We start from the raw sequence: 12823 nt of genomic DNA on the forward strand, positions 1-12823 counted from the left end.
CTGTTTTCACCCAGCCCAATGTAAAGTAGCACTTTATAATGGCCCGCACTGATATTTTATGTCTGCCGTTAGTGGGTGAAAAGGTGTCCGGCGAAAGTAATGGCATGTCAGCCCACTTTTTCCCGGTTTGATTTGTAGGCAATGGCATTCTACTCAGAGAGTTTGGGGCAGGACACAAACCGGGGCGAACCCCGGGGAGAGGGGGCCACTCCATCTACTACTCTGCTGCCACTTCATGTTCTCTCCATCCTTTCACTCCTCGCCCCCTCTGCCCTTGCTACTGTCACCGTCTCCGTCTCCGTTGCTGTTCCTCATGCACGTGATCCGGCTGCACCACGCCCCCCCAGGCCCCCCTTCCACAGGTCTGATCTGAGGACGCTCTCTGGGAGGGGGGTTTGTACCTGCCCGGGAAGGCCTTCCAAAGTATTTTAGGGTCTTGTTTGTAAGCGTCATCGTGTCTGTTTGCCCGCATGGCTGGGTCTGAGTCAACGCCGTTAGAACCACATCCCCGTGGGCTTTTCTTTTTCCATCTCTCTTTCTTCCTGTCTTTCTCTCACTCCGCCTCCCCTCCCTCCCTTCATGTCTCTCTTAATCCACCCGCATGTATCGCTCACCTCTCTGAGGCCAACGCCTGACTCTCCGGTTAAAAGCTTTCTGTCGCTCCCGGGTGTTTGGTTGGCGAGTGTACCTGCCTGACTCATGAGTCTACCCCCCTCCCAGGCCCTGCCATCATCAACCCCACCACCAACCCCACCCACACCTCCCTCACCCCCACCGTCACCGCCTCCACCTCTCATATGACTCAGCCGGGCCCGGAGACCACCGGCCTCCCGCCCCACAGCTAACACTCTTAAACTGCCATGTCTGCAATGTCTGCCATGTATGACCCCCCCCAGGGGGTTCAAACCTGCGCTCCCTGTGTCTTCGACGTTTCACTTTGCGGCTTTAAAAAGGGCTTCAGGATACAAACGTCCCAGACACGAGTCCATCCCACAGACCCCTGTAATCCCCAACTCCTCTGTAACCTAACCTTTTCTCCTCTCCCTCTCCCTCTCTCTCTCTCTCTCTCTCCTTCCTTATCTTCCCTCTCGCTAGCTTCCTTTACAACGCCTCCCTTAGTCAGAAACAAATATAATATTTTGCATATTTTTAATTGCTTTTTCTTTCCATTTTTCATTTCAGTACATTTTTCATTCAGTATGCAAATTATATTAAAACATTATTTATAAATATTATTTTTTTTCAATGATTTCAGTTGATAAGTGGTTTGATTAGCTATTTGCATGTATTCTCGGGCCGGTAAACTTTCCCTTCATAAATGTTGAATCTTAACATTAATTAAAAATGTTTTTTGGAATGTAAATTAGAATTCTTCAACATAGGGTAGATTCACATCGCCACAGTAGTGAATTTTTGTCTTAAATTCAAGGCCTATTCCATAATTATAAAGATTTAAATTTTTATAGTAATTCAATTGAATACCTTCTCCACCACATTCACTACATTGCATTGAAAAAAGTCGAGCATATTGGGTTTGAAGAGAATACCTTCCAAAAATCGATCATGCTAAAATTGAATCAGTTGATCTTGGATGACTACTCTTTTTATAGGACAGCGAGAAAGGAAAAAACAACAACAAAGAAGAGGCAACCAAAGAAAATCAATTACATTTACATGAGAAAAACAATCTGCGCTCAGAAGCAGCCTGTTTGATGGACAGAAACAGCAGGGGACAGCTGTTGAGTAGGGGATGAGAGGGAACGAGGCCGAGCAAGAGAGAGAGAGAGAGAGAGAGAGAGAGAGAGAGAGAGAGAGAGAGAGAGAGAGAGAGAGAGAGAGAGAGAGAGAGAGAGACAACTAGACAGAACTGCATTTCCTGACTTCCTGCCAGTCATATGAATACATCAGGAATACACACTTCCCACGGATTACAAAGGCATGCAAGGACTTCAAAGACACTCCAGATGCTCACAAACTGCCATACCTATAATTGAAAATACAATAATGTGCGAACGCAGCAGCAAGATTCGTCACCTGTTGTGATGACAGAAGGACCTCCAAATCCCCATGGACTCATCCCCCAGGACTCACTCTTCACACAATAATTGCACTATTGCACACATCCTCCATAATGTAAATATGTATTTAGAGTGTATCTTTCATTTATCTGTTTATAGGAGATACTGTAATTTTTGTAATTTTTATAATAACGCACATTTTACTTTTTATAGTATAACATTTGATATTTATAGATATTTTGTATTTAACGGTTTATACTTATTATATTATATATTATACTATACACCTCACCTTTTTACATTTTAAAACGCTGTTAATTTTATTGTTCACCTGCTTTGGCATGCAAATGTATATTTCTCATGCCAAAAAAGCTTTTTTGAATTCGAAATTTGAATGAGAGAGAGAGAGAGAGAGAGAGAGAGAGAGAGAGAGAGAGAGAGAGAGAGAGAGAGAGAGAGAGAGAGAGAGAGAGAGAGAGAGAGAGAGAGAGAGAGAGAGAGAGAGAGAGAGAGAGAGAGAGAGAGAGAGAGAGAGAGAGAGAGAGAGAGAGAGACGCACAAATGGGATCAGGATGATGTCATCGTGGTCCACTCAGAGTAGACACACACTCACCCAGCCGTTCTCTAAAGAGCTCACCTTGCACACAGGTCGGGACATTTGGTGTGTCCCAGAAACACCATAAAAAGACAACTGCCCTCAGTAATGTGTTCCGTTTGAGCTGAAATTGTCTGAGAAACGAAGGCGGTTTCAAAGCAACTTCAGGAACCAGACGGCATAATGCGACTGGGACTCTTGGTTGCTAAATCTATAGGTGCATGTTTCCTCATGTGTTAACTACGTAACCTCTTTACTGAGCTTCTCTAATAGTGTCGTCAGTGCCTCTCATTCCATCGGGAGGAAGGCTGATGCCACAAGATAAAGGCTGCAATGCATTCTGGGTAGAAAACTAATATATACAAAACGTACAAGTTTGTATACGTGCGTTTATACTTTCAAACAAATGGTGATATTATGAGTAAAGATTATTATGTCCTCCTGCTTTGCTCACACATTACGACATATTAGTTACATCATCGCTTTCCCCTGCAAGCTGCAAACACACACACACCCAAACACACACACACACACACACACACACACACTCTCACACACACACTCACAAACACATAAATGCACAGCAAATGCAATACGCAGACACCCACAGAAGCTATGCATACATCAATGTCTGCATACAGCCACATAGCCGCGCGCTAGCTTACGGAGAAGCGCTGTGAGAGTGAAAAGACAGAGTAGCACTTCATAAAAGGGACACGGGACATTACTAATCTGGTGTTAGAGTTAATGGGCTGGAGAGGGAGAAGATGATGAGAAAGAGAGAGAGACAGAGGGGGAGAGGGACAACAAGAGAGAGAAGGCGACAGAGGGAGAGCGGAAGAGAGAAAGAGATAGAAAGAGAGAAATAGACAGAGAGAGAGAGAGAGCGAAAGAGAAACAAAGACAGAGAATCTAGATAACTGGCTCTGCACAGTAACCATCTACTATTGTTTACCTCTTGCAAAAATACATTCTGTATTTGTAAAATTGCTGGATTGGCTGGCGCTTTAATTTAAGCGTTGGCTAGGTGGCTAGATCCGTTGTTTTATTCATGTGTTATGTTCATGACCCTTCCCAATGTATTTTTATGTGTTCATGTGGGTGCCCTTATACGTGTATATATGTTTGTGTGTGTGTACCTCTCTGTGTGTGTGTGTGTGTGTGTGTGTGTGTGTGTGTGTGTGTGTGTGTGTGTGTGTGTGTGTGTGTGTGTGTGTGTGTGTGTGTGTGAGAATGCAAGTGTGCGCGGGGCACGTTATCCATACAGTGACGGACCACCTAACTGCACGGGTATCTATTAGCCATCTAATGTCCCGGCATGCTGCGAAACTCTCGGTACTTTCAGGTCACATGCACATCCAGCCGTCACACACCACTGAGCTCATGCAGTGCCATCCTTCACACAGACAATGCCTTTACTAACATCTCCTCCTACTGCAGTTTCCCTGTCTTTAGGCTGCAGTAGCTCGAGCTTTCGCGTATCAAAGACGCATGAGCAAAAGTCAAAGATTCAACAGCAACAGTGCCTCAAGACGAAGATTCAACAACAACACTGTCTAACTACAGATATTCAACGGCAACAATGCCTAAAGACAAAGATTCAACAACAACAGTGTCTAACTACAGATATTCAACAGCAACAGTGTCTACACACAATGAGACATTCCTGGCCTTTCAGAGTACAATTTGAACCTTTTTTTTCAGTCACTGTCACTCTGGCACCAGTTGTGTCAAACTACTTCCATCCACCCTCCAGTGCTGTGTTGTTGAGCGGAGGTAGAATGCACAACAGCCAGTGATAGATATTAGGAAGTACAGAGAGCGATAAACAACAAGAGATAATGAAGAAAAAGGAGAAGAGGAGAGAGAGAGAGAGAGAGAGAAAGAGAAAGAGAAAGAGAAAGAGAGAGAGAGAGAGAGAGAGAGAAAGAGAGAGAGAGAGGAGCAACTCTTCGTCCTGAGCATGTATATGAATTGCTCCACTTTGAAAGCATGAGCTCCCAAAAAAAACGCATATAAATGTACCTGGTATTAGGGATGGGCCGATGGTCGAAATTGTGTTTAGATATTATTGAAGATACAAGTGTGTAGATGTGTTCAATGTTTTGAACGAAGGTAAACAGTTGAGAAATGTATTGGTTACGAATGTGTTGAATTGTTAGAGGTTGACCTTTAATCCATTCAGGCTTCAATGAAACCAACTGAGTGAATGAGCGGAGTGGAGTTAGTTGTATCCGGCGTTACATGACATGGTGGTATTGACCCCCCCCCCCCCCATATGGGAACATGCATACACAGTCGTAAGTACTAATAATACAAAATAAAATATATACTGAATATATAATATACACATTTATATATCCCAAAATAAAATGTACACATAATACAATTATAAATAACCGAAATAAGAAAAATCAAGATGTAGGCTGTGAAACCATTATCCTCACCAAAGTTGGAGTCGTAGAAGAGGACAAACTTCTGCCAGCCGTACTCGGACACCACCTGCATGATGACCTCGTTGAGGTAGACCTGAGGCCGTACCATCAGCGTGTAGTCTTCGGTGCCGGGCACGCGGCCGGTGGGGGGGCAGGCGGAGCGGGGCGAGCCCGCCGGGGACTTCTGGATGAAGAGGTGGGGGATGTGCATGGCGTCAGCCAGGGTCTGGAGGCTGCCCGCCGACATGCAGCCGATGGAGCTGACCAGCGCCAGGATGCCCCGGTTCATCAGCTCACAGGCTGGGGGAGGGGGGGAGGGAGGGGAGGCAGGGGAGGGAGGAAGGGAGATGGGGGAAGGAGAGACGGAGGCAGGGAGAGAGAGAGAGAGAGAGAGAGAGAGAGAGAGAGAGAGAGAGAGAGAGAGAGAGAGAGAGAGAGAGAGAGAGAGAGAGAGAGGAAAGTAATGAGGGATGGGGGGAGGAAGGAAGAGAGATAGCAGGGAGCAGGAGGAAGAAGAAGAAGTAAGGGAGGGAGGGAGCAAGGGAAGAGGATGGAGAGGAAAGGAAAGAGTGAGTGATGAAGGAAGGGAGGGAGGGAGGGAAGGAGGGAGGGAGGGAGGGAGGGAGGACAAACAGAAGAAAATGTTAGTCTTGAATGAGAGCTGAAAGGCCTTCGTTGTATTGTTTATCTGGACAGCCAATTTCAATCAGTGATGCACATAATTGCATTTCTTTATGTAGCATGTAGTTGGATGCGCAGTTGTAATTGCAGCTTTGGAACTAGTTTATGTTTGAGCAGTCTATAATGTGTGCCTAAGGGTGAAAATGTGGACAAAAGGATGAATTCAAACAAATGAAAACATTTGACCGCAGAATCACACACAATTTTTATATAATTTTTTTGGGGATAGCCACGTTGACACACAATTATGACTGACATGGTTGACATGGTGTTTGGCACCAACTTCTTCAATGACATTGACATGTCATCTTTCAGGATGAACAAACCTTGTCTGCCCTGAACCCCTGGGTTCAGGGCATATTTCTGAGTATCTCAGAGTCTGATTCCACAGTGGACAGACATATTGTAGCTCTGTGGTGTAAAAATCCAGGTCTCCAACGTACGAGCAGTGTAGCCTCCAAAAAATCAATAAAGTTTGCAACAAATCAATAAAAGGAAAACTCTAACAAAAAAAAAATACATTTGGCCAATTGTTTCTGCCTTTACCTGCCCTCTTTTTTTCCATCGACCCCAAGGTCGGCCCAAGCAAGCTCGGGCTTGTAGAAACACATCTCCCCTCCTGCCCTTTGAAACCCTTCCTCTGTTAACACCCTGCTTGTCCAAACCAACACATTTCTTCTGGTAGTCGTTTGCACGTCTACCTTCCAACTGTTGTCAAATCAGAGATACAGTCTTGCAGTATTTCGTTTTTGTCGCTATTTTCATCTGCCTGACAGCAATACTGACGCTGTGCCGTGTCCTTTGTATCATGCTGTTGTTTAACATCCCATCTCCTAACACCTCCTCAATATCCCCCTGATTCTGTCCCGCTGTTCCCCTTGTCCCTGGACGCCCCCTTCCTCTCTGGTCTCTCTCTCTCTCTCTCTCTCTCTCTCTCTCTCTGGTCTCTCTCTCTGGTCTCACCCTCTCTCTCTCTCTCTCATTGGCAGTTGGTCTGTATATGGTCTTAAGTAAATATAATTTGATTTAGTAGCGAGTGGGAGTGACTGCCCCTGACTGAGATAAAAAAAGTACACATAACATAAGGCAACTTAGTAAAACTAAGAACACAATGCATGTGAACACAGGCACAGAGGTTACTGAACTTGTTCAGTATGAAACATAATTGTGAAGTCAAGCGTGCAGAATCAGCCTGTGCAGAACATAGCTAAGACTAACCCACAGACACGACAATATGGAGTAAGGAGAACTGACTGAATGAGACGGGCAATTGGTGCTGAGCACGGAGAGTATGTTGGGGACATGGTTGTGTTCGTGACTACCTTGCGTGTGCCCCTAGGTCTAGGAGACTAAGGAAAAGCACGCAAGCATTCTTGGGTGAAGAACTTGTCAGCAAATTAGTAGCACGTACATATTACTCTACTTCTCCATAATGCGAATGCAAATGCAAATAATCACAATAACAACTTAATATTTTCCCTGTTATGTTGCTTTGTTTAAAACTGTCTTTTGCAAATAAAAGTAGTTATGTTTTTGTTCGATATCATATTCTAAAATAACAATATTCAACATTTGGGAAATAAATGTTGAATGTTCCACAAAATAATTAGCTTAGACCAAAATGATCACACTGAACAATAAAGGCAATTAATAGAATTATGATCATGAATGAGGCAACATTATGTTGTTCTTGTTGAACAATACACAGCGGTTATTCATTCATTTTAATAAAAGGGAAGAGTTATTAAAGCCAAGCGAGTCTTTGTGAATTGATGAAGATGATTAATAACTTGAAGCATCCATGAGGTTCATTTCTTACTATAGTCATCATAGTTGAAGTCTCAACTATGCAGCATTATCAAACCAGTGCTAGCCATCCATGTTAAGATCAGAGAGCTCGGAAATTCCAATATAATAATGTGACCAGGTTCATTTAATGGTAGATATTGAGTTTTCACGTAAATATTATATATTCATATTTAATATTACATGTTTTCATATGGGTTTTTTGATTTAATGTGCATGCACCAATTCAATAATGTTTGTGTGTGCATGTGTGTGTGTTTGTGTGGGGGTGTGTGTCGGTATGTGTTTGTATTCGTGTGTCTGTGTGTATATGTGTCTGCATGTGTGTGTTTGTGCGGGTATGTCCATCTGTGGTTTAATCTTCTAATATTTAGAATAGCAAAGTTGAATGACCCCAACATAACTCACATCTCCATTCCATATTAATAACCAGTGGTCATGCTAATCAGCGCTTTACTGCATATGCAGTAATGTAGCTATGACCATTAGCCTGGCCTTTTCAAGGCTTAAGCAAATGGGAGGCTTTGCTAATCCAGTACTTATTAGGGCACTTTCGAGAATTAGCACCCTCATCCACTTCCTACATCACCCATTTGTACATCGGCCGGGTGCCCCCTAAGCACCAGGCTCATTAGAACTCTCTGCTAATGACTTAAAGGCTCGGATGTGTTAGCCTAGCACTGTGTTGCATCCCTGTGAAGTACAGTGAGGAAAGCAAAGGGTTTGAGGCCAACGCTAACCTAGTGGAGCACGGCACTTGAAGCAGCTGTGGGTGCCCTGTAGTGACCTTGCAGCGCTCAGAGGTCAACCACAGTGGAGCCGAAATAAGTTGAGCATGGAAACACCTTTTAATGATGGGTCAGTTTGGGTGTTGGTGTGTTGTTCAGGCTTTGGTGCATTTTTTTTGGTTGTGTGTGTGTGTGTGTGTGTGTGTGTGTGTGTGTGTGTGTGTGTGTGTGTGTGTGTGTGTGTGTGTGTGTGTGTGTGTGTGTAAGCACGGGTGTGGAAGATTAACAAAAAAAAGATGGAAAGACGGGGGAAAGAGTGAGAGCGATAGCGAAAGAGAGAGAGTTAATATGTCAATTTGTGTGTGGTCGTTGGAGCATGTTTTTGACCATTCTCTACCTTCCTCTATCTCAGCTTCTTCAAGCAAATCCACTCTCATCTCGCTCATTCCATCTCTATTTCGCCAACACACACACACACACACACACACACACACACACACACACACACACACACACACACACACACACACACACACACACACACACACACACACACAGAGAGAGAGACAAACGCACACACATACAGGTACAGGGGCATAACTTCATTGTACGGCAGCCTACAATGACCGTGGACCAAAATGAGCTCCCCTTATGTGCAGTATCACAGAGAGTGGAACTGCATGTGAACCCCATTGGCTTTTGGGTTAGTATGTAGCTTTCATATTTATTGTAGCTATTGGAGAAGCCAAAATCAAGAGATAAAATGACTTTGGAGCTGATTAAAAATATAGAAGCAGTCAGTAGGCACTTATGAGTCTGCCCCAAACATGTTTATCTTAAACACCAGAATCGCAGCGTGTCCAGGTTCACCCTAGTTAATTAACTACAACAACAAGATGCCCACTACTTCAGTGTATTTTCCCCTTGTTTTTAAGAGAATACCAAAAAGGTCTCAATAGTCAGGGGTGCACATAACTTCTTTATAGAGTTACTCAGTTGAGTACCAGGAGATGGTTTTGTACACACCCCAGACATAGCTCCACACGTAACATCGGATCTTATGAAACGTACCCAGTTTCACAGAGGTTTTTTGCATCACCTTTTTTTTTTAACAAACTGCAGCAGCTCGACCACGGAGCGTTTGATTATCTGACAAAAGGAACGTTGCGATCAGCTGAATTTGCGCAGTTCTCCAGTGTGTGCGCGGTGGACAGCGCACACAGCGCACATGAGCGCACATTTCATTGCGCTTATCATTCGTTTCGAGCCACGGCACATCTTGGTGCCACTTTTTCGAAAAAAAAACATTTTCTTCTGCTCCGGCTCCATTTGCCTTTTCTTGCAAGTGGCGAACGCACAAATAGCTGCTCAATGTATTTTGTTGTTTCGTTTTTTTCGTTCTCCCGTAAGTTACGAAAAAGCGCACAAGTGACGTTACGCATCCCCGGTTATGGCCGCGCATGCGTACTTGCGTACCAGTTATGTGCGCCCCTGTAAATAGTACTGTGAACGTAGTTTAGTGTGTATAAAATATGCCAGAAAAAAGAATAATCAAACAAAAAGGGATGTTTTGTTTTTCTGAAAATTTACTGGCATGCATGTGCGTGTGGATGTGTTTGTGTGTGTAGGTGGGACAGGGATGGGGGCTCTAGCCATCAGCATATGACAGAAAGATATTCAGTTAAATCCTGTGCTTCCGGCCAGATAGAAATGTTCCTTTTGTGTCCTCAAGCCTTCACATGTTTAGATCAACATGGAGGTACATAACTTCCATTGCAACAGGTTGGGGGAATGAGAGGAGGAAAATACGAACTTGAAGGGTTGGGAAAGGCAAAAACGTTGTTCCTCAAAACAATATGAATGTTTCCTAGCCTCAGGCTGTTGTCATAGAAAACTCTCCTCTACATGCTGATTTTCCTCACATAACACACACACACACACACACACACACACACACACACACACACACACACACACACACACACACACACACACACACACACACACACACACACACACACACACACACACACACACACACACACACAACCAAACACACAGTGAAAGGCCATGTTTAATAAAGTTATATATTTTACAGAGCAAATTAACGTGGTCTGTCCTCCGTTCGTTGTCCATCAATGTTTAGACTACAAACCCTCTCTCTCTACATCCTACTCGATTATATGCCCTTCCATAGCAGTGGGTGGGGTTTAACCGAGCGCTGCTATCAAACGCACCAGATTAATATATCTTTAAACTCCAGCCCCGCCAAATGACCCTCCACGCCCCTAAGCTTCAGAAATTCCTTTCCGCCCGCATCTGCCCTTCCCGCCTCATTTCCCTCTCCGTCCACTATGTCTCTTCCTCGTTTCCATCCTTCCTGGGCTCCGTCCGTCCTGGCTCTACCTTTGTCTGGGCACATCACTCCATTTCGGTAAACCCATTGGCTACGCTCACCATTTTGAAAAGACAAATGGATGTTCTGTCGGACGTTTCCTGGAACTCCTCAATGTCTATTGTCTTTATCCCTTTGTTGACCCCATCGCTTCCAACTGGAACAAATACACTTTATTCAGGGAGGATTTCCACGTTGCAAAACTCCATAGCGCAGTTCATAGTGCAGATGTTTAGAAGTCAATGTGAATGACCCTTTTCGACATTATTATAAGAAGAAAAAAGATCTTCCAAATAAGGAAATGGTTTGGATAAATAGAATTTAAAAACACAAATACGGTGGTTGACGGTACATATAAATGACTTGATGGTCAATGTTTGATGGCTTTAACATGCTTATGCAAATTGTAAATCTACCAGCACACACAAATCCATCAAATCTAAATTCCACATTTTCCTTTCTTCTATTTCCCTCTGCTTCTGCCTCTTAATTCCCAAATGCAACAGTCCTTCGCTTTCTCTTGCGGCACAATATATGCATGTTTTTTTCCTTCAAATCCTTCCCTAGTCCCTCTCTTCACTCGCTCGCTCTCTCCATCCATGGGGACAGGCTGTTTTTCTCAGCATCCAGGTTGTGTACGTTCCAGAGTGTGGGAGATTAATGTCTGGAGATCCTCCCTGGAGAGGCATACACTTCTTCTCTTTTACTGCTGTCACTTTTTTTTCTCGGCAGATTGGTCCCCTAACACAGTATATGCCCCCCCATCCACAAACACAAACACTCTCCCAACTCTCTGCTCTCTCGATCTTACTCACTCTCGCTCCCTCTCCCTCTCTATTTCTTGTGTGCTAAAATCACTCCCCTGCCCATACTAACACTAGCCCTCATCCTCTTCATTGATTCAAAGTCTCAAATGAGCTGTTGAAATACATTGCCACTCACAGAATCTATTCAAACCCACCCAGATACACAACAAAATACTTTCTCTCACTCTCTATTGTCTTTGTTTTACACAGCTCTCCTTGCGTGCCAGGGTAATGGCCTATTTGTCAATGCTTTAATCATATTTAGAGAATGGATTGGATGGTGTTCATCGCTAATGACTTGATGTTTTGCTGTTTTTATTTTGTGTGTACACGGCAGTTGTCGCGCTCTCCAAATCACCGTCGAGACACAGGGACGCAACCATGGGCAAGTGTATGTATGAACGAGCAGCAGATCCAAAACGCCATGCAAATTCGAAAAGCACAAGGGCATTAATGGAAAACACAAATGCAAAAGCCACAACTCAACTGAAAAAGTCACAACATTAATGCAAAAGCGTCAAAAGAACTGCAAAATCAGTTCTCAAGTAATCTGCAGCAAGACAAGTTGAAGTTAATCGACGTTGACATGAAATGGTGAAAACAGTATAGAGTGTTAATAGCTTAGCTTTGCCTACACATGTGAAAGAGTGAAATGTTTGTCCGTTTGCAGAGTTTCATTACAGATTACAATGAAGGGCTATTGACTTTTTGTGGATTTAACTTGCATTCTGAAATGACGTTCTGTAGTTCATGTAGCAAAAACATCAACTTCTTGTATGACGTTGATTAGCCTGGCACCATTGATGTGATGTTACAAAGATTAATTATATTTTAATGAGGCTTACGCTATCCACTTACTGTATGAGTATATAATAATAGTCTGCCCGCAATAATAGTCGGTAGGGTTAGGGTTAGGGAATTGTGTTGTGGCTTTGGTAGTTGAGTTGCAACTTTTATATTTGTGTTTTCTGTTCATGCAATATTGTTTTTCAAATATGCCAAGCGTTTTGGAAAGCAGTCTGTTAAGCACGTCTCGGCCCCAGTTCAGTTGTTCAGATTTTTCTTTCCAAGAATTTTGATCTGTTCAGTATTCCTTATGTGTTTCTTAATTCATTTTAATTAAGAGTCATTTTGATCCTAAAGCCACTGAGCAGATTGTGGGATCGAAAACATGTCATGATGTGATCAGATGCAACCTAAATGTGAAAGAAACAGGAGACATCTGGATAAACGTTAACAAATACATCCTTCAACTTCTGTTGAAAAGTGTATAAGAAAACAGTGGGAAAAGCTAACAAGATCAAAAATGCAATTTTCTCCCTTACATAGTATCTCTAATTGTGTACGCCGTGATTATAG

At 43.4% G+C, this 12823-nt stretch overlaps 1 protein-coding gene across 1 annotated transcript in view; it reads right to left on the reverse strand.

The window, feature by feature from the left end:
• Positions 1-12823, reverse strand: part of grid2 (glutamate receptor, ionotropic, delta 2) — a 362174-nt gene that overhangs the window by 125858 nt on the left and 223493 nt on the right. The window contains exon 3 of the mRNA XM_060054677.1: positions 5061-5348. Coding sequence (XP_059910660.1) covers positions 5061-5348 — 288 coding nt within the window. The remainder of the gene's footprint in view (positions 1-5060; positions 5349-12823) is intronic.

The sequence above is a fragment of the Gadus macrocephalus genome, chromosome 6 (assembly GCF_031168955.1).
Source record: "Gadus macrocephalus chromosome 6, ASM3116895v1".
Classification (NCBI taxonomy): domain Eukaryota; kingdom Metazoa; phylum Chordata; class Actinopteri; order Gadiformes; family Gadidae; genus Gadus; species Gadus macrocephalus.